General features: G+C 37.3%; 1 protein-coding gene across 1 annotated transcript in view; it reads left to right on the forward strand.

Annotated features, from left to right (window-relative positions):
• The first annotated feature begins 21 nt into the window (after positions 1-21).
• The window catches only part of LOC126473225 (Werner syndrome ATP-dependent helicase-like), a 226,536-nt gene continuing 207,328 nt past the window's right edge, over positions 22-19,229 (forward strand). The window contains exon 1 of the mRNA XM_050100136.1: positions 22-325. Coding sequence (XP_049956093.1) covers positions 221-325 — 105 coding nt within the window. The 5' untranslated portion in view covers positions 22-220. The remainder of the gene's footprint in view (positions 326-19,229) is intronic.

The following is a 19,229-nucleotide window of genomic DNA, read 5'->3' on the forward strand; positions in this document are numbered from 1 at the left end:
TTACAGTTTACGTCATAGGATTATATTGTTCCAGCATTTAACTGTAAGAAATATGTCGCGTGTGAGTAAATTAGTTAAAATGGGTATCTAGACATCGATAGTAACTGTACGAACATGGTATCTACACAATAATCCTGATGATCTTTGGCATGTTTTGTTTTGATGATATTTGAGAGGCGCTTCAAATAGATGGGTGTCGCAGGAGAGAGAGATTGAAAATATGTTTCGTTCACCTTCTGTTGACAAACAAGCTGATTTGACTGGGATATCACTTGATGGCGATCTTGAAAACTATCAGAAATCTTGTGGAAGCTCAGCGCTCCAGGTATGTGCAGTGACATCATTGAAATCATAATTGTGAAGGTGTTATTCTACATAGAACGGCAATTTTACTAACATATTTTGAAGTGTGCCCACTTGTATAGAGTACCAGTACTTTAAGATTGTTTGTATGGGAATTATTTACCGTGTTTAGATAGAACTTTGCAATGCGGATAGCCAAAGCCGTTAAACTTTGTAATGAATAAAAGTAATATGAATTGTCAGGCATCTGTAATTGGTGATTTGTTTGTCACAACCGGTTTCGTTGCATTGAATAGCGCTTTGGTGCTTGACTAAGAACGATGGGGCCGTTATGGTGGTGTAATATGACAGTTTTCACCTGAGGAAGCTAGTTTAATGGTGCGAAACTGGTTGTGACAATAAAGAAATCACCAATTACAGCTATCTTTGGGTTGATTTTACTTTAATCCTTCATATCGTGTTTGGATTTCAATTGATGCTGGTTAATGTGACTTGGTTGATTCGAGGGAGGGGACCAAACAGCGAGAAAATCGGTCCCATCGGATTAGGGAAGGAAGTCGGCGATGTGCTTTCAAAGGAATCATCCCAGCATTTGCCTGAAGCGATTTAGGGAAATCACGGAAAACATAAATCAGTTTGGCCGGACGCGGATTTGAACCCTTGTCTTCCGGGATGAGAGTCCAGTGTGCTGACCACTGCTGCTTAAAATTTATACTTTATAGATGAACTGGAGAATAAGTGTGAAACAAAGCAGGGGGCTGTAGATGCTGAACACCAGTTTCAGATGTTCCACTTCAAAGGATACAGGCCATTTAACTAGGCAACAACCATAAAATCAATTGTAGCATAACGTGAATTATTTTCTCATTTTCAAAAATTCATATCTTTTTTTCACTCAAATATCAGTGCTGAAATTTTTACAGTACTTTACTATCATATAGGTGTACAAAATGTGCGAAAATCAACTTTGTATACCCACGAGAGATAACTAGCTCCAAACTTAACAAAAAATAAAGATTTTTCAAATTTTGAGGAATTTGTAAAAATTAAGGAAACATTTGCAGGTCATTCCATGTCAAGTCACCCAGGCCTTGACATCAACCATGTCAGATTTTGATGAAACTTGGTACAATTACTTCTTTTATCATCCTGAAAGCACTTGTAAAAATTTTTTTGCTCTATCTCTTATAGTTTTTTTATAAGTTTTTAAAGTTTTTAGATTTGGCGTTGTTTCAGCAGTTGGAAATCGTAACTTAAACGTGTCCTCACAACTAAAAAAATTTGTATGTTAAAGAATACTCAAGATACCAGTATGAAATTTTGGAATAAGTTTGTGTATTATATCTAAATGTTAAAAAAATTACCATAAAGATATATTAAAATCTTCCAAATAAAAAAAATTACAATTATTTGTTGTTTTTTTTTCTTTGTTTAGTTTTACAAAAACTGCAATATCTAGAGTCTCAGACCTGATAGAAAGCTCAAATTTGTTTTAAAATACTTTTAATTGTATAGGCTATTAGAGAAAAGAAAAATTATGTTGGCTTTTTAACCTGTTATCTAATTTTTTAAATAATATTAATTATATTTTAAAAATAAAAAGTATCAAGTGACTTAAGACACCAAAAATAAGTTTTTGTCTTCTTGGAGTAACAATGTATGCTTGGATTTTGTTTTGTTATTCCTGTGTTCTGAAGTAAAAAATTATTACAGTGTTAAATAGTGCTTGGATAGTATTTTATTAAATTTATTCGAACTTTCAGTAAGTACTGTTACTTAGTTACAGAGATTCTTTTCCAATATCCTACAAAAGTAACCAGAAAAGTAATCAGACCAAAAGTGAAATCAGTATGTCAGATATTCAAACCTGTAGCGTAGGGTTATTTAAAAAATCTGACTGTTTCCAAACAACCTACACACCTTCAAAAAAGTTACAACCGGTACTTGAATTGAGTGAGGAAGGAAGAAAATTTGATCCACTTACGATCTGAAATTAATCTGTGTGAATTTAACAATATATGTTCACACCGCAGCTACTACTTTTTAAATGTTTTTGAAAAGTATCAAACAACATGTGTAGACCCACTAAAAAAAACACAAAAAGCCCATCAAAAGTCGTTGAGAAGTGTAGGCTTGGATCTTTCTAAACAATTACTGACAAAAAATAGTAGCATAAAACCTGGACAAAAGCTTTGCTCAACATGCCGTAACTTTTGTGAGGAAAAATTAAGAGTTGAAGTCAATGAAAGTGAAACTGATGATGAAGTCATGGTTGAATTAGAATCATTGGAATCCGGAAATGAATCCCTCATACAAACAAACATTGCTCTTGATTATTTAGGTTTAACACCGATAAAGCTTCATGGCTTGTCAGAACAAAGTAAAGGGTCTTATTTTAAAAGGAAGGTTAGCAGTATTGAAATGACTGCAAAAAAGGCGGTTACAAAAGCATTAAAATATGATGCACCAAGTTCTGATGATGACGAAGAAGATAAAAGTGTGGTTGAGAAAGCAAAGATTTTGATGTAATGATTTCTCTTATGAAAGAGAAGATGTCATCTGTTGGAGGTCTAGAAAAATCCAGATTCTGACCTTGGCTCCAGATTCTTGGAGTCGAAATAAAGTGATGAAAGAATTTAATGTAAGTGAGTACATGGTGCGACAAGCTAGAAAGCTAAAATCTGAAAAGGGTATTTTGGAAACTCCTGGTCCAAAAAAAGGTAAAACTCTTTCTGAAAATACAGTACAGATTTTTATGAAAAGGATGAAAGTTCCAGAGTGCTACCTGGAACAAAAGACAAAGTAAGTGTTCAAAAAAATGTGTACATGCAAAAAAGACTCATTTTGTGTAACTTGAGAGAACTCTATTATTCTTTCAAATGGGATAATCCCGAGGTAGAAGTAGGATTTTCAAAATTTTGTTTCTTGAGACCTAAATGGTGTATCCTTGCTGGTGCTGCAGGCACACACACTGTATGTGTATGCAGTATCCACCAGAATGTTAAACTATTATTGGATACTGTGAAAATTGAAGAATCTTATAAAGACCTAATTAAGATGCTTGTGTGCAACACGGAAAACCAAAACTGCATGCTACATCATTGCGACAGCTGTCCTGCAAATGCTGCACTAACTGAGTACTTAACTGAAAAACTAAGTGAAGATTATGATTTAGAAGAAGAAATTGTAATCAGTCAGTGGGTTAACACAGACAGGGCAGAAATGATCAAACAGTCTATCAGTGTTGAAGACTACATTTCTTTATTGGTTAGGTCATTGGAAAAGCTCACCCCGCACTCGTTTATAGCAAAATCCCAATCAGCAGCCTTTAAAAGATTGAAAGAAGACCCACCACCCAAAACAGCAATTATTGTGATGGATTTCAGTGAAAATTATTCCTTTGTTATACAAAATGAGATCCAAAGTTACCACTGGAATAGAGGTGGTTGTACTCTACACCCAGTTGGAATTTTCATAGGATATGAGGAAAACAATGTTTTTGGTTCCAACCACTGTTTTATTAGTGATGACCAAGAACATGACACTGGTTTTGTTAACTTTGTACAAAAAGAAATTACAAAGTGGCTGTCATTACATCATACTGACATTGACTCAGTTCACTACTTTACAGATGGTTGTGCTGGGCCGTACTAAAATAGAAACGGTTTTAAAAATTTGACTGAACACTTGAGAGACTTTAATTTGAAGGCCCAACACTCTTTTTTTGCAACAAGTCATGGGAAGTCAATTTGTGATGGCCTAGGAGGAACTATTAAAAGAATTTTAAGGAAAGCCAGTCTACAGCTTTCGGATGAAGAACAAATAATGACAGCAATCGATGTGTACAAGTTTTGTGAAAAAAATATTGAAAACATTCATTTTCACTTTATTGACAAAAAAGCTGATTTGCTACGGTTAAAACTAGAAAAACGTTTTTTCAGCAACCCGAACCATTCCTGGAACAAGAAGTTTTCGTAACTTCAAACCACTTCCAACAAACAACCTTGAAATTAGAAGGACTACAGATAGTGTAAAACCCTCCTTAGTCTTTTCTTCCCATTCTTCTTCTGATTGGGTTCGTGTTGAACCATGCAAATCATGATGGTAACTGGTACTTTGGACAGGTAAAAACAATATTCAATGATGAAGAAGATGCAGAAATTCTATTTCTACATCCTTCAGGACCAGCTGCATCATTTTATTGGCGTGAAAGAGAAGATTCTTGCATAGTGCCTTTGGAGCGCACAGTCTGTGTAGTAGACGCACCTCAATCAAGTGGCACTGGAAGAATGTATTACTTCAAAAAAAGACTGTATCAAAAGAACTGAAAGCTCTTGGATGAAGTGGAAAAACAGTTTGAATCAGCATTAATGTTTATTAAAAAGACAAAATTACTCAAATTCAATGCTTCAAGCAATCAATTGGGTTATACATAAGTGTTGTAAGAACACTATCTTTGTACATAATTCTAATGTAATCTACTATAATTAATAAACATGTTAAAAAGCCATCATTATTTTTGTTTTATCAAGTAGCCTATATGTTTAAGAGTAAATTAAAAAAATTTGAGCATTCTATCAGGTCTGAGACTCTAGATATTGCAATTCTTATAAAACAAAACATCCGTTAAAAAAAAGAAAAAAACAATATATATATATATCATAGAAAATATTAATGTATTTTAATAGTATCATTTTTATCTTCAAATATGTATAATAAATAAACTTGCTGCAAAAATTCATGATGTTGTCTAAAAGAGTTTTTAAGATAAGCAATTTTAAAGTTTTGAATACAAATTAAATTTACCATTTCTGAAGGTTCGGAAAACGCAAAACATAAAAACTTTAAAAATTTATTTAAAAAAACTATAAGAGATACAGCAAAAAAATTTGCAGGTGTTGTCAGGATGGTATTAGAACCATTTGAGCCAAATTTCATGAAAATCTAAGGAGGTGGGTGTAAAATTTATTTTTTATTGGGTGATTTGATATGGAATGACCCTTGCTCTAAAAATAAGGCAAGTAGTTTGACATCTAGTTAGAGGGGAAAAAAGTAGACTCTGATAAATCACTCCTTGATTGTTATTTTTGGGCCTAGAAAGTGGATTTTCTAAATTTTCAATATCAAACTTTGGAGGTCATTTTGACTGGTTAGTTTTGAATTTAGGGTATAAGCAATGTTGTAGAGGAGACTTTTCTAGAAATAATTATGTCAATGTTATAACTTAACCCAGTGCAGAGATATTCAAATTAATGGTAATGTCTCCAAATTGAAAAACCGTAATGTGCTTTCTAATAAAAATAGCTGCCATTCAGTAACATGCAAGGTAAAATTTTTTAAAAACCTGTTTTGTAATTCTCAATTATAGGGTAATCACATATAAAAAAATTAAAATATTAAAAAATGGTCAAACAAGCACCATTGGATCACTTCACATGGATTGACCCACAAGTGGAATCGAATATTTATTTCATTCGACATTAACTCACAGGAAAACAGTTATACTTACACAGCATAATAGAGATACTTCCACATCATAAAATAACACACAAAGTCCAGTCCCGCACTAACATTACGCACAAACAATTTAGATACATTAACATCCCACACTTGAATGTGCAACTGCTTACTCCAACATGCCCTCTGCAAACACAATCTGTTTCAGACATGCTACGCCTCATTGACTTGACCTTCAGTCAGTCTAAATTGAAAATGAGTCAGCTCATAAAAATATCTGGTTCTAACAGTTTGTAGGTATTTGAAATGGAATGATTTCTTGACTCTGTCATGCGTAAGTCAGGTGGCAGATTTGGATTCATTGGTGGGATAGTGGGAAAATACTGTCAGTGTACAAATGATATTGCTTACAAAACACTTGTGTGACCCATTCTAGGATATGGCCCAAGTGTTTGGGACACACAACAAATAGGACTAAAGGAGGATGTTGAATGTATACAAAGAGGGGCAGTACAAATGGCCAGAGGTTTCATTAACGCATGGGAGAGTGTCACAGAAGTGACCAAAAGCCTGCATTGGCACCACATTTGTGGGGGGAGGGGGGGGTTGTTTTGGGGAAGGAGACCAGACAGCGAGGTCATCGGATTAGGGAAGGACGGGGAAGGAAGTCGGCCGTGCCCTTTGAAAGGAACCATCCCGGCATTTGCCTGGAGCGATTTAGGGAAATCACGGAAAACCTAAATCAGGATGGCCGGACGCGGGATTGAACCGTCGTCCTCCTGAATGCGAGTCCACTGTCTAACCACTGCGCCACCTCGCTCGGTGCACCACATTTCTTCGCATTTTAATCGCATATGGAATGGGGACAGAATGCCTGCATAAATCACCATGTACATCCTGTAATTATCTAATGTCTTTGTGGCCCCTATGGGAGTGATACGTAGAGTGTGAAGCATAGTTATAAGTCTTCACGTTCTGTTCTTCAAGTTTTTATTAGCTCAGGTTTTTCAGCATTTTATTTATACTCTCCTGTGACTAAAACAAAACTTTGATGATGTGTGCTGCTTGTCTTTGAATATGTGCAACATCCCCTGTTGGTTCTCTTTGGCACGAGTTCCAGACTCTTCACCAGTATTCGAAAAAGGGGCTTACAAAAGTTTTGTATGGAGTCTCCTTTATGGCCTAACCTTATTGTTACAGTACCCTGTCAATAAGTGAATCCTATGTCCTGAATTACCTGTGACTGTGTGATTGTTAAACAGTGGGAAGCCAAGGATGGAATAACAGCAGCATGGAAAGTATAGATTGCTACTAACAACATAGTGGAGGCATAGAGTAGCAGACAGGCACAATGAAATACATCAGAACTATTTTCAACTTTTAGGCAAAGTCCTTCTTCAGAAGTAAAACCTCAATACCACTGGGTGGTAGTATTTGGTATGGGTCCCACACACTTAAGCATTGTTCCAGAATGGGTTGCAGGAGTGATTTGTAAATAGTATCCTTTGTAGACTGATAACATTTTCCCAGTATTCTATCAATAAACCAAAGTCTGACACTCTGGTTTCCCATGGCTGAGATTATGTGATCATTTGATTTCATGTCCCTACAAAGTATTGCACCCAGGTATTTGTAGGAGTTGGCCAATTCCAACTGTGACTCATTGATATGATAGTCATAGAATACTGCATTTTTTCTTTTGTGAAGAGCATAGTTTTACATTTCTGAGCATTTAAAGCAAGTTGCCAATATCTGCATCACTTTGAATTCTAATGAAGAACTGGCTGAATGTTTACACAGCTTCTTTCATGAAGTACTGTACTAAGGACAGCTGCATCATCTGCAAAAACTCTGACATTAATAGTAATGTAGTCTGCAAGATCATTAATATACAACATGAGCAGCAAAGGCCACAATACACTTCCCTGGAGCAAACCCGAAATCACTTCTACATCTGATGATGACTCTTCATGTAAGATAACATGCTGCGTCCTTCCTACTAAAATAGTCCTCATTCCAGTCACAAATTTCTCATGGTACCCTGTATGATCGTACTTTTGAAATTAAGCATGGATGTGATACTGAGTCACACACTTTTTGGAAATCGAGAAATACTGCTTCTATCTGACTGCCTTGATACAAAGCTTTTGGATTGTCATGTGAGAAAAGTTTGAGTTGGATTTTATGTGATCGGTGTCTTCAGTATCCATGCTGGTTTGTGTGGAGGTCATTCTGTTTGAGGTATCTCATTATATTTGAGCTAGGACTGTTGGTATTTTCAAAAATATCGAGAATCTGATATATCGATATTTAAAAAAATATCATAGGGTCTTGATGTATCGAGAAAAAGTACCAGTATATCAATGGAAAAAAAATATTGGCCCATAAAAATATAGACTTCACATTGTAAATATACTGCGGTTTTAGAACTGTATATTTAAGTATTGGTTTATATATAAAAACAAAGATGAGGTGACTTACCGAACAAAAGCGCTGGCAGGTCGATAGACACACAAACAAACACAAACATACACACAAAATTCAAGCTTTCGCAACAAACTGTTGCCTCATCAGGAAAGAGGGAAGGAGAGGGGAAGACGAAAGGAAGTGGGTTTTAAGGGAGAGGGTAAGGAGTCATTCCAATCCCGGGAGCGGAAAGACTTACCTTAGGGGGAAAAAAGGACAGGTATACACTCGCACACACGCACATATCCATCCACACATACAGACACAGTGTCTGTATGTGTGGATGGATATGTGCGTGTGTGCGAGTGTATACCTGTCCTTTTTTCCCCCTAAGGTAAGTCTTTCCGCGCCCGGGATTGGAATGACTCCTTACCCTCTCCCTTAAAACCCACTTCCTTTCGTCTTCCCCTCTCCTTCCCTCTTTCCTGATGAGGCAACAGTTTGTTGCGAAAGCTTGAATTTTGTGTGTATGTTTGTGTTTGTTTGTGTGTCTATCGACCTGCCAGCGCTTTTGTTCGGTAAGTCACCTCATCTTTGTTTTTATATATAATTTTTCCCACGTGGAATGTTTCCTTCCATTATATTAAGTATTGGTTTATTATTAGATAGTCTGTACATCACCAAACTAGCAACCTGCTTATCCCCCTTGGAGCAAGAATTGAAAGGAAAATGATGCACATTCATGCTTGGAGGAAACCACTTTGCTGACAATGGTAACTGCATGTAAGTGGCAAAATAAAAGGTGTCCGATGGGTCCGTCGTTTGGTTTCGTCACTTATTGGATTTGTCCAGAACACTTCATGTTGACTTCCTTGTTTTTTTAGTTTTGCATTTTCTGTTGGTAGCACTGAGTGCCAATTACTTCAGCTTTTCGCCTCACACATCTCTGCCCGCCCCCCCCCCCCCCCCCCCTGCACATACGTTTGCTTCACACAGTCGGAGAGAAAGACTGGACATGATGAAAACTCAAAAAATACTAAGACTCCTTCACACAGTAGGAGTAAAATTATGTTATATTACAATTTCAAATACTTGCTGAAAATTGGTAAAAAACTATATAATATGTCAGAATTTGATATTGCAATTTTGATATCAATATATCAAGTGAAAAAATATCACCGATATATATCAATATTTTTTGAAATAATTATCAATCTACTGATATTTTACCAGCAGCACATATTGGATTTGTCCAGAACACTTCATAATATGTTCTACAACAAATTGATGTCAAGGATATTGGATGGTAGTTTTGTGGATCACTTCTATTACTCTTATGGTAAATGGGTGTAACCTGTGCTGTCTTCCAGCTGCTAGGCACGGTTTTATGTTTTAGGTATTTGTGATAGATTATTGTTAGAAGAGGGGCTAACTCAGCCACAAATTCATTATAGTACAGTTGTATTTAGTCATAGTTTTGTTCCTGTCGTACGTGTACGTCCCCATACTAGAGCAGCTTGTCAGTGGTGGCATCAACCATACAGTTTGCATACACAGAGTGACATAAGTTGTGGGATAGTGATATGCACAGATATAGATGGTGATAGTTCAGTGTACACAAACTACAAAAGAGCATTCCATTGGCTGAGCTGTCATTTGTACTCAGGTGATTCGCATGAAAAGGTTTGAGGTGTGATTATGGTCACACAGCAGGAATTAACAGACTTTGAATTGGGAATTTTAGTTTGAGCTAGACCTATGGGACATTTCATTTTGGAAATTGTTAGGGAATTCAATATTTTGAGATTCACAATGCTGAAAGTGTGCCGAGAATACCAAATTTCAAGCATTACTTCTCACCATTTACAACGCAGCGGCCTTCATTTAACAACCAAGAGCAGTTGTGTTCATGTAGAGTTATCAGTGCTATCAGACAAGTAACACTGCATGAAATAGCTGCAGAAATCAGTGTGGGCTATATGATGAACATACCTGTTAGGACAGTATTGCAAGATTTGTTGTTAATGGGCTACAGCAGCAGACGACAAATGTGAACACCTGTGCTAACAGGATAACATTGCCTCCAGCACCTCTCCTGGGTTTGTGACCATATTGCTTGTACCCTAGATGACTGGAAAACTGTGATCTAGTCAGATGAGTCCCAATATCAGTTGGTAAGAGCTGACAGTAGGATTCGAATGTGGTGCAGACCCACAAAGCCACGGACCCAAGTTGTCGACAAGGCACTGTACAAGCTGGTGGTGCCTCCATAATGGTGTAGGCTATGTTTATGTGGAATGGACTGGGTTCTCTCATCCAACTGAGCCGGCCATTGAGAAATGCTTATGTTCGACTACTTGGGGACCATTTGTAGCCATTCATGAGCTTCATGTTCCCAAACAATGATGGAATTTTTATGGAGGATAAAGCACTGTGTCACAGGGCCACAGTTGTTTGTGACTGGTTTGAAGAACATTCTGTACAGTTTTAGTGGATGATTTGGCCACACAGATTGCCCAATATGAATTCCATTGAACATTTATGGGACATAATCGAGAGGTCAGTTCATGCACAAAATCCTGCACTGGTAACACTTTCACAATTATTGGCAACTATAGAAGCAGCATGGCTTAGTGTTCTTGCAGGAGACTTATTGAGTCCACGTCATGCCAAGTTGTTGCACTACGCTGGGCAGAAAGAGGTCTGACACAATATTAGGAGCAGGCATCCCATGACTTTTGTCACCTCAGTGTATATCAACACAGGCCGGTGGCTCCTAGTACAGTGGAACTGATGGACCCACCATTCTGTGTCTACTACAAGCTGATGGACTGCCTGTGGAGTGAATCAACCTCTGACAGCCACCTACATGACATACTTTTGTTTATTTTGCATATAATTTAACTGTTATTCTTTTTGCTTTGATGCATAATTTACATTGCTGGTACTATTTTTAACATATGTTCATTTTTATACGTAATCAGTTCACGTGTTTTTATGCTCAGAAGCTACCTATTACTCTACATTTTCTTACATTGGTTTACTAAATATGATTTTTACATATAATTGCTTTTAACTTTGCTTTCCCCCCATGAACCATGGACCTTGCCGTTGGTGGGGAGACTTGGGTGCTTCAGCGATACAGGTAGCCGTACCATAGGTGCAACCACAACGGAGGGGTATGTGTTGAAAGGCCAGACAAATGTGTGGTTCCTGAAGAGGGGCAGCAGCCTTTTCAGTAGTTGCAGGGGCAACAGTCTGGATGATTGACTGATCTGGCCTTGTAACACTAACCAAAACGGCCTTGCTGTGCTGGTACTGCAAATGGCTGAAAGCAAGGGGAAACTATGGCCGTAATTTTTCGCGAGGGCATGCAGCTTTACTGTATAGATAAGTTATGATGGTGTCCTCTTGGTTAAAATATTCCGGAAGTAAAATAGTCCCCCATTCGGATCTCTGGGTGGGGACTATTCAGGAGGACGTTGTTATCAGGAGAAAGAAAACTGGCGTTCTATGGATCGGAGTGTGGAATGTCAAATCCCTTAATTGGGCAGGTAGGTTAGAAAATTTAATAAACTAAACAGATTCAGAAGGATGTAGGTTGCACTAGGTACTGGGAGATGAAGAAGCTGGCACAGGGTAGAGTAGCATGGAGAGCTGCATCAAACCAGTCTTTGGACTGAAGACCACAACAACTACTACTTTGCTTTCTGACATTTATTTACTGTTGCTAAATATTTTTATTTACTGTTGCTAAATATTTGCTCTTTTAGAAACTATCATTGCATCTCCCACCAGTGCCGTCAATGTCAAGATTTGTAATTTTCACCAATTATTTATTATGTAATTTTTAATCAATTGGATTAACAGATATGCATCCTCTGTGTCAAGCTGAAATGTGCTATCTTTTTTAAATGAAATAAAAATGTGTCCAAAACTGTGAATTCTAATTGCAGAGTTCAAAACATGATCATTTCTTAGTTTCTTTTCTTTCAAATGTATCTGTCAGCAGTAATGCAATTTTGAGGCCTGCTGTTTCTCGTCGGCTAAGTAATGTAGATTTATGACTGGGTACTACGGTGCTATAGTTTTACACTTGACATGGCCAAACTTTGGCGTGTAATAGTTTAGTGTCAATAGCTTCTGAAGAAGGCCAAATTATTTTTGCTGAAACCTAGATAAAGATTGGTTTCTATTTGCAACTGAGGCTGACGTGTTATATGTTTAATTATCACAGTTGCTGACAGGGCTACACGATGTTAAAAATTCTTAAAATGCAATTTGGCTTCTGAACAGACTTTCTTTCTCTTTGTGATATTTAATATGTGACTGTGTGTAAAATTAAGGGTTAAATTGTTTGCTGTGTACCAGCTATAAGCCTGTTCTGCCATTACCCTGGCTGTGCCTGGTATGGAAGTGTACGTCAACACATGCATCACCACATATAATATTAAAGAAGAAGCTTAATTCTGTGCTTCATTGCCACCACCTCTTGTGGTGCAGATCGTGCTATTCTTATTTATTGGGTCCTGCTCTCATCCTGGCTGGAATATATTTGCCAGGTGTGTGGCTGGAACAAACCTTCGGCTTTGAAATTGCTAAACCCTGCCCATCATTGTGGGAGTTCGTCTGCCCACTGATGCCTTCTAGACTAGTCCCATAAAGAGTCTACTTGCCAAAGCAGGATCTAACCTCTTCAGTTCTGCTGTTACCTATGCAATCACCATTTGAAAATTCCCTATCATTAAAACTGTGCCATTCTTTTTGCATATGAGGTCCATCAACCTCCTGATACATGCCGTCAGGTGGGATTACCGAATGCACCTCATAGCCTTCTGCCAGGATCTTTGCCTCTCCTCTCTGGAATCGCTCCCCGTGTTTTCTTGTGTGCCCACCCCCCCTCCTCAGCCATCCATTGGAATCTATTTCAAGGTCCTGAAGTCTCTGTTGCCCCTTGAAATTACGTATCTGTTACATTCAGTTCTTGAGGAGTCTCAGTATGTTGCCCTCTTCTAGACTTACAGCTCTAAAACCATGAATAAAATAGAAATGCTCTTACATCCCTTGGTGGTCAGGAACAACATTTGTTGCCAGGAATATGTAATGTTTCTACGCGGAGTTAATAGTCATTAACAAAGCTCTCCACCCCCCCCCCCTTTAAAAAAAAATAGGCCTCCCTTGAACATGTTTTAATATGTGATGATTCAATGCGTGGATTGATGTTATTACCCTGTGGTCCCTGCTGTTCATGGTCTTGTCACTGATTTTAGTCATACTGACTACTCGGCCATTTTTCTCTGGATCCCAAGTCGTATGGGTATCCCAGGGAATGAAATGGCTTATGTTTAGGCTGGAGGGCTGATTACTCACCCCCATTCGCTTTGCTGATGCCAAGTGCCGATTTGTGTGTCCCTACTCAGATATGGAATGACGTCTAGTTTTTCTACTGCTCCCTCTAATAAACTCTGCACTATCGAGGGAACAACTACTGTATGGTGCTGTTCCTTCGATTCCTCCCAGAAGGAACCCATTGTCCTATGTTTCCTGTGCACTGGCCATACGTGGCTGACCCATAGTTTTGTATTATGTGGTGATTCACCCCCACATTGTAGTTGTGGAGCTGTTAAGACAGTAGCTTATATCCTGGAGAAATGCTCTCTTCTTCTGGCTGTCCATACTAAGCATGGTCATCTGAATTCCTTGCCTCAAGTTTTGGCAGATGACTCACGGATAGTTGAACTGGTTCTCTGTTTTCTCCATAAAAGTGGTTTTTATTTTCAGATATAAGGTTTTAAACTACCTTTGGGAAAAAGGCGGGATGGTTGGGGTTGTGGTGTCTCCCACTGCATGCTGGGTCTATGGGATTCCCGGTTCTGCCTCCATTACCATCTCACTCTTTCATCCCTCTCTTACTATCTTTTAATTACTTTTAGATATGGTTTGTGTCCTTTTCAATTGCAGCCTGTTTTCTATTTCAGAGGTAGCATTCTGTTAAATAGAGGGTGCTGCTCTTTGTCTTTAGTACACTGGAGCAGGACTGGGACACCTGTGCGTGGGGCAGCTCCCATCTCGTGCAGAGCCCCGGGGACGTCCACCAGCTGCATTACCTATTTCTCTCATCTTTAATATTATTATTATTATTATTATTTCTATTTCTTTCTTTTCTCAGACATTATGTCTGGTCAAAAATGGAAAGTGACGCGGACCTTGATCAAGCGTGACTTCCTTTTAACTGTACGGTATATGTTATATTGCATTTAGGAACTATCGGGTAATTGAACATGTATCAATAATTACGGCTTTCTGTAGTTGTATATATAAGTTTGGATGTAGCTGTATTGCATTAATTTACTGGTGGATATTGTGTGGTATGACTCCTGTAGTTGATAGTATAATTGGTATAATGTCAACTTTATCCTGATGCCACATGTCCTTTACTTCCTCAGCCAGTTGGATGTATTTTTCAATTTTTTCTCCTGTTTCCTTTTGTATATTTGTTGTATTGGGTATGGATATTTCGATTAGTTGTGTTAATTTCTTCTTTTTATTGGTGAGTATGATGTCAGGTTTGTTATGTGGTGTTGTTTTATCTGTTATAATGGTTCTGTTCCAGTATAATTGAAATTCGTCATTCTCCAGTACATTTTGTGGTGCATACTTGTATGTGGGAAAGTGTTGTTTTATAAGTTTATGTTGTAAGGCAAGCTGTTGATGTATTATTAACTTATCTGAAACCTAAAGATCAAGCAGACACGGAAAATCCAGCTAAATGTCGCCCCATAACATGCCTACCAACAATATACAAAATATTAACTTCAGTCATTACACAGAAATTAATGACACATACAACACAGAACAAAATTATAAATGAAGAACAAAAAGGCTGCTGCAAAGGAGCACGAGGATGCAAAGAGCAACTGATAATAGATGCAGAGGTGACATATCAAGCTAAAACTAAACAAAGGTCACAACACTATGCATACATTGATTACCAAAAAGCTTTTGATAGTGTACCCCACTCATGGTTACTACAGATATTGGAAATATACAAAGTAGATCCTAAATTGATACAGTTCCTAAACATAGTAATGAAAAATTGGAAAATCACACTTAATATCCAAACAAATTCAAATAACATCACATCACAGCCAATACAGATTAAGCGTGGAATATACCAAGGAGACTCATTAAGTCCTTTCTGGTTCTGCCTTGCTCTGAACCCACTATCCAACATGCTAAATAATACAAATTATGGATATAGTATTACTGGAACATACCCACACAAAATCACACATTTGCTATACACGGATGATCTAAAACTACTGGCAGCAACAAAACAACAACTCAACCAATTACTAAAGATAACAGAAGTTTTCAGCAATGATATAAATATGCCTTTTGGAACAGATAAATGTAAGAAAAATAGCATAGTCAAGGGAAACCACACCAAACAAGAAGATTACATGTTGGATAACCACAGCGACTGCATAGAAGTGATGAAAAAAACAGATGCCTATAAATATCTAGGATACAGACAAAAAATAGGAATAGGTAATACAAATATTAAAGAAGAGCTATACTTATGCTATACCAATATTGACCTACTCATTTGGAGTAGTGAAATAGAGTAACACAGACCTAGAAGCACTCAATACACTTACATGATCACAATGCCACATATATAGAATACATTACATAAATCCAGCAACAGAAAGATTCACATTTAGCAGAAAGGAAGGAGGAAGGGGATTTATCGACATTAAAAACCTACGTTATGGACAGGTAGACAATTTAAGAAAATTATTTCTAGAACGAGCAGAAACTAGCAAAATAAAAAAAGCAATCACTCATATAAATACATCGGCTACACCACTGCAATTTCATAACCACTTCTACAACCCTTTAGATCGCATGACATCAACAGGTACAAAGAAAGAAAATTGGAAAAAGAAAACACTACATGGCAAGCACCCGTATCATCTAACACAGCCACACATCATGTTCCCACATACAAGTATGCACCACAAAATGTACTGGAGAATGATGAATACAAATTATACTGGAACAGAACCATTATAACAGATAAAACAACACCACATAACAAACCTGACATCATACTCACCAATAAAAAGAAGAAATTAACACAACTAATCGAAATATCCGTACCCAATACAACAAATATACAAAAGAAAACAGGAGAAAAAATTGAAAAATACATCCAACTGGCTGAGGAAGTCAGGGACATGTGGCATCAGAATAAAGTTGACATCATACCAATCATACTATCAACTACAGGAGTCATACCACACAATATCCACCATTACATCAATACAATACAGCTACATCCAAACTTATATATACAATTACAGAAATCCGTAATTATTGATACATGTTCAATTACCCGAAAGTTCCTAAATGCAATATAACATATACCGTACAGTTAAAAGGAAGTGACGCTTGATCAAGGTCCGCGTCACGTCCCATTTTTAACCAGACTTAACGTCTGAGAAAGTAAAGAAATAATAATAATAATGAATATATTTAAAAGGAAGATAATTCAAGAATAATAATTTTCAGATTGCTACCAGAACCCTCTCACAGGGCAACTACTTCAAAGCAATGAGGAATTACATGGTGATATGGAACATTGTTGCATCCACCTGGTCCAGTGAGGGCCTAAGGATGACAAAGTATAATGCTTCAAGATTATGAAAATTGACCCCACGTCATTTAGGCAAACATATGACACAGTCTATGTTAATTGCAGATGACCACTATGTCAAATGCCCCCTGTGTACAACTGCCGTATTGTGTCGATTGCAGAGAGGATAGCTCTCCCTGATCACCAAACTGCTACATGACAAGAATGGAACAAGGGATCTAAAAATCCAAGATCTTTGATCATTTAACCTACCAGAAAGTACAGTCACCTTTTCCATTTTCAGATGACAGCAAGCTGTTCCCAAAAATTAACTCTGCCCTCAGCTATCATGAGAATTAATATTCCCACTTTTTCCTCATCATTGCACCTTAGCGATGTCCTTATTTCATCTATTCATGTAAAGAAAGGGCCAGTGTGTCCATCTCAATTTAAGAATAATAGAGTTGGACTGGTGATAACATATTGGATGTGTATACATTGTGTTGGTCTGTTTCACCAGTATTTTTGTGGGATATGACTGCACCAGTACTGGACTGTGATGCGTCCTTTGCAAGTGTGAGAGTTTTGCCCGGAGCAGACATTGCTTACCATGGCCTGGATTTCAGATACAGTTCCAATTCCATGAACACCTTCTAGCAGGCTTGTGAACTTTACAAGCTTTATGCTTTTCATTTTTAGTTGGTTAAATGAGTAGACAGTTTGTGCAGCCTCGTCAATAAATTTGCCTCAGTAGTCTAAACTTACCCATGAACAGACTCGGTTCTCCTTTATCTTAGGTACTTTCAGTTTGTCTATAACATCAATGTGCTCTGTTGTTGAGGTGAGATCCAGTTTGCTTAATATATGTGTAGTATCCAGACCCACCAACTTTGAAAGTCTGCTGGAGACCATGGAATTGATCTCACAAGAGGACCCTCCATACTGTAAATTACAGATTTTGATGCCCTTCAAATATATTGTACAGGCACTTACCCTGAGTACCTGGCTATCCGGTTTTTTAGCGGTGGGCCTTGGTTTTTGAGAAAATCGATTTTGAAGTTCATGGCATGCTTTGTATACCTGTAACATTACATATATCCCTAGAAAGTCAGTGTAGCAGTAAAGGTTCATGGCTACCGCAATGGAGGTACTGTGTTCGAATCCTGCTCGTGTACACTCTTTTTTTTTTTCTTTTCTTTTCTTTTTTCCAAAATAGACAGAATTTTTCTATTTCATTTCAAAGAATATCAGCAAACATTGTAAGTTGTGCAATATTATAAAGATATATTCAGTTATAAATTTTTTCAAATATTCATTTAATTTGTGGTTTGCAGTTGGAGTTCCAAATGTTCGTACAATGATGACAGACAAGCATAGTGTAGGCTGTCTCTTTAGTAGGTCTGTTACATTTTCTAAGTGTCCTGCCAATAAAATGTAGTCTTTGGTTGGTCTTCCTTACAACGTTTTCTATGTCTTCCTTCCAATTTACGTTGTTCGTAATTGTAATTCCTAGGTATTTAGTTAAATTTACGGCCTTTAGATTTGTCTGATTTATCGTGTAACTGAAGTTTAATGGATTCATTTGAGCACATACGTGTATGACCTCACACTTTTCATTATTTAGGGCCAATTGCCAATTTTCAGACCATTCAGATATCTTTCCTAAATCATTTTGCAATTTGTTTTGAGCTTCTGATGACTTTCTTAGTCGATAAATGATAGCATCATCTGCAAACAATCTAAGACAATTGCTCAGATTGTCTCCCAAATCATTTATATAGATAATAAACAGCAAAGTGCCTATAACAATACCTTGGGAACGCCAGAAATCACTTCTGTTTTACTCATTGATTTTCTGTCAGTTACTATGAATTGTGACCTCTCTGACAGGAAATCATGAATCCAGTCACATTGCTGAGATGATACTCCATAAGCACGCAATTTCACTACAAGCTGCTTGTGTGGTACAGTGTCAAAAGCCTTCCGCTGTTCAGAAATATAGAATCAATCTGAAATCCCTTGCCAGTAGGACTCAAGACTTCATGCGAATAAAGAGCTAGTTGTGTTTCACAAGAACAATGTTTTCTAAACCCATGTTGACTGTGTGTCAATACACCATTTTCTTCGAGGTAATTCATAATGTTTGAACGCAATATATGTTCTAAAATCCTGCTGCATATTGACATTAATGGTATGTGTCTGTAATTTAGTGGATTAGATGGAGTTTTTGTCAAGTGAACAGTTGCAGCTGATTGCTAAGTATGGAGCTATTGCATCAGCATACTTTGAAAGGATACTAATTGTTATACAGTCTAGACCAGAAGACCTGCTTTTATTAAGTGATTTAAGTTGATTCACTATTCCGAGGATATTTACTTCTACGTTACTCATATTGGCAGCTGTTCTTGATTTGAAATCTGGA

The sequence above is a fragment of the Schistocerca serialis genome, chromosome 4 (assembly GCF_023864345.2).
Source record: "Schistocerca serialis cubense isolate TAMUIC-IGC-003099 chromosome 4, iqSchSeri2.2, whole genome shotgun sequence".
Taxonomy (NCBI): Eukaryota; Metazoa; Arthropoda; class Insecta; order Orthoptera; family Acrididae; genus Schistocerca; species Schistocerca serialis.